The 3,740-nt window shown below is 35.6% G+C and overlaps 1 protein-coding gene and 1 pseudogene across 1 annotated transcript; one reads left to right on the top strand and one right to left on the bottom strand.

Annotated features, from left to right (window-relative positions):
- Positions 1-259: 259 nt before the first annotated feature.
- Positions 260-1,964, bottom strand: LOC147273406 (uncharacterized; annotated as a pseudogene).
- Positions 1,965-2,124: 160 nt separating this feature from the next.
- Positions 2,125-3,446, top strand: LOC147273405 (uncharacterized). Its single transcript, XM_086228609.1, has 4 exons — positions 2,125-2,219; positions 2,441-2,586; positions 2,818-2,925; positions 3,354-3,446. The coding sequence occupies exons 1-4, from the start codon at positions 2,129-2,131 to the stop codon at positions 3,444-3,446; spliced, it is 438 nt and encodes a 145-aa protein (XP_086084735.1). The 5' UTR covers positions 2,125-2,128.
- Positions 3,447-3,740: the final 294 nt, after the last annotated feature.

The raw sequence follows: 3,740 nt of genomic DNA, 5'->3' as shown, positions 1-3,740 counted from the left end.
GTCATGTAAGAAGTGTATCACAACTATAAACGATGTTATCATGCAATCTAAAGAGCCTAAAAAGCTGCTATCATTTCTTGTTGAGTTGTTCTGCAAATTTGTATTCCAAATCTCAGGAAATGCCCATAACACAACAAAGCATTGATCACATCAGTCGTTACCTATAGACACTAGCAACCAGGTCCTGCAACTTCAAACTGTAGGAAAAGACACATATTTGAGGTTTTAAGTCCATGTTTTGTACAAGACAGCTTTCTTTTTATTTGTGTTTCCTTTTTAGCCTCTGGAAGTTTGGTTTCATTAGTTGGCTGGTAGTCATGCGTTGGTCCGGAGCACAAATAGTCTGTGACGGAATCAAAAGCTTCTTTACCTGAACACTTGAATCCTTCATGACACTGCTTGTGGCGATTGGAGAAACTGATTCCGTTTTGAATTGTCTTGGCACCTCGAGTCTCTCCAAAATCCTTGAGGTTTTTGCATCAAGCTGCCGGTTACCATTTGGTGGCGATAGAGGTGATTGATCTAGCTTGGGCTTGGAAATGAAAGCTGGAGAATATATTATAATGATGGTCAACATAGATACAACAGAGTACAAAAAAAAAAAACAAAACAAAACAAATGCAAAAAAGATAAGCATAAACATAACATAGCTTGCATGCTAGTGCACAATCATGTGGAAGTAAAACTACATCAAGATGGAACATAGAAACAATGATATGCAATACAAAGATAATTGGTTGAACATTTAAAAATAGTATTTCAGCCACCAAAAGAGAAGTTTAATGTTCACCCTGAGAAGCATTGGCCCATTGTCTGAAGGTTGAAGAATATAATAGCAGTCCAAAGTTCCCTCATAGTTTCTATGTTGCAATTCGAAGAGCATACCAAACCCTGGTCCACTGAATGTAGAGCACTGAAAAGCCCTTGGAAAACTACAAACTTGGTAGCCTGATTTGGAAAAGGAAGAAACATGGACTTCATACAGTTACTGACACATTAATCCAGAACAAAACCAAATTCAGAGACTTCATGTTAGGCCTCTGATTAGACATTCACAAAGTTTCTGAATTTGGTTGTCCTGGATTAATGTGGTAATAACTCTTACTGACATACACACCCCAAACCACAAATTCAGAAGAAGCCTTCAACGCACCTTGAGTATTCAATTCTGACTGATCAATCTCATCTGGAGTAGTTTCTATCTCATGGCAAGTTGACGGAATGACAACATAGGAATCCCCCATTACAACACCTGTGAAAAAAATGCCCCCATTTTTGGTCAATGCTGACACCAAAAACAAAAAGGACTAATCAGGTTGTCAATAATTCCCTATTAGGGAAGTGCTATAATTCAATGTGCCTAATTCTGTTATGCATATTCATCTCATTGTTGCATATTGTCCAACAAATGAATGTATTGAACCAAAGCAATGGAGATATTCTTGGCACCCAAGAAAAACAAAAACAAAAAAAGGATAAAAATAAAAAAGAAAACAGGTTTAATATGGAAAAGTAACAGAATAATCAAGCATTAGCCTCATATAAAGTGTCACAAGCTCAGGTTCTAACTATTAAATGTTCAGCTTCAAGCTTAACATTTACCTTCACTTAGAGACCCCAAGTGAGTCCTCTCAATGACATTGAAGTCAATTGGCGAATAAACACACTCGAGCTTCATAGAGCTCTGGAATGAGGGCATAAACAGGATTGTTTTTTCTCCAACTTTCACAGAAGCTTTAATCACATCACATGTTCCAAGATTATGGCCTGTGACTGGACAAGAAGGTTTCTCAGTTCTATTCCTAACAGCATCTTCCAGTGAAATTTCATGACATCTGCATGTCTATTAGCAGCAACACCTATCAGTAAAATCTTATTCAGAAATGCTATAAAGTTGACAAAATAGTATTTATATATAGTACCTGACGGACAATATCTCCATTGCTTTGGTGCAGTATATTCATTTGTTGGACAATATGCAACAATGAGAGGAATATGCATAACAGAATTAGGCACATTGAATTATAGCACTTCCATACTAGGGAATTATTGACAACCTGATTAGTCCTTTTTGTATTTGGTGTCAGCATTGACCAAAAATGGGGGCATTTTTTTCACAGGTGTTGTAATGGGGGTTTCCTATGTTGTCATTCCGTCAACTTGCCATGAGATAGAAACTACTCCAGATGAGATTGATCAGTCAGAATTGAATACTCAACGTGCGTTGAAGGGTTCTTCTGAATATGTGGTTTGGGGTGTGTATGTCAGTAAGAGTTATTACCACATTAATCCAGGACAACCAAATTCAGAAACTTTGTGAATGTCTAATCAGAGGCTTACATGAAGTCTCTGAATTTGGTTTTTGTTCTGGATTAATGTGTCAGTAACTCTTTGAAGTCCATGTTTCTTCCTTTTCCTAATCAGGCTACAAAGTTTGCAGTTTTCCAAGGGCTTTGCAGTGCTCTACATTCAGTGGACCAGGGTTTGGTATGCTCTTCAAATTGCAATATAGAAACTATGAGGGAGGCCACTTTGGACTGGTATTATATTCTTCAACCTTCAGACAATGGGCCAATGCTTCTCAGGGTGAACATTAAACTTCTCTTTTGGTGGCTGAAATACTATTTTTAAATGTTCAACCAATTATCTTTGTGTTGCATATCATTGTTTCTATGTTCCATCTTAATGTAGTTTTACTTCCACATGCTTGTGCATGCAAGTTATGTTATGTTTATGCTTATCTTTTTCGCATTTGTTTTTTTTTTTTTTTTTTGTACTCTGTTGTATCTATGTTGACCATCATTATAATATTTGCAGCGCATTGCAGGATCAGAGGAAATTTTACATGTTCCTAATGTCAATCAATTAACTATTTCTTCAGTAAGTAAGGAGATTGAGAACTCAATTGAAGACTCTTTGTCAAAGGTATGAACTGTCCCTGCTTGCATTCTTCTTCTTGAACTTTTCTGTGAGAGTTTTTTTTTTTTTCTTCTTTTAAATGTTCCTTTTTATGAGAGCATGATGTGAATAATTATGTCTTTAAATAACTATTTGACAAGATTGTCCAGTTTTTCCATTGTATTTGGGCTATACAAAGCTGCATGCTATAAGGCAGAATTTACACCAAAATTTTCTTGAATAATTTATTGTTGCTCAATATCAATAAATTTCTTAATACACAGTGTTGTTGAAGAGAATAATATACAGTACCAGATTCATGAAAGAGTGATTACAGACTTTTCTATCACAAAACATCTATTGTCAAGTGCATGAATTTAAGTAATTAGATAAGAGTATCAAATTGTTGAATGACGGGGGGTGACTTGACCTTTCCTTCTCTGATTTTCCTGCAGATTGATTTAAGAGACTATAATCCGATGCTGCATGAGAGGGGATTCCATCAGCAATTAAACTTGCTTGTAAAAGAGAGCTTACAGTTCAGGTAATTATTCTATTCATCCCCCCTGACCTTGCATAACATAAAAAAATAATGATGCAGATAGAAAGACATCAATGGATTCTCAGCTTTTAGTGGCCTCTGTGAAAAGGAGAATATGCTAAACATAGAAAATGCTCTTTGTGAAGCTTTTTAAACTTTTGTTAATATGCTATAATCCATTTTGTCTATCGTAGCATTCAAGTTGAGTGTATTCCATTGCAATATAGGATAATATAAATGCAGGTTTCATTTTTTTCTTTATTGTCATTTGAGAATTTGGGTACAATCTATTTTTCATGAA

Source organism: Dryas octopetala, chromosome 9 (genome assembly GCF_963921425.1).
Source record: "Dryas octopetala chromosome 9, drDryOcto1.1, whole genome shotgun sequence".
Taxonomy (NCBI): Eukaryota; Viridiplantae; Streptophyta; class Magnoliopsida; order Rosales; family Rosaceae; genus Dryas; species Dryas octopetala.
The sequence above is the reverse complement of the archived record's forward strand: the minus strand, read 5'-3'. Positions and strand labels throughout refer to the sequence as shown.

Bases quoted from the DNA above. Each gene is read 5' to 3' on its own strand.
- LOC147273405 (XM_086228609.1), top strand. From the start codon at position 2,129: ATGGGGGTTTCCTATGTTGTCATTCCGTCAACTTGCCATGAGATAGAA. The intron at 2,220-2,440 runs GTGCGTTGAAGG...CAAAGTTTGCAG, and splicing joins GTCAGAATTGAATACTCAAC to TTTTCCAAGGGCTTTGCAGT. The intron at 2,926-3,353 runs GTATGAACTGTC...ATTTTCCTGCAG, and splicing joins TTGAAGACTCTTTGTCAAAG to ATTGATTTAAGAGACTATAA.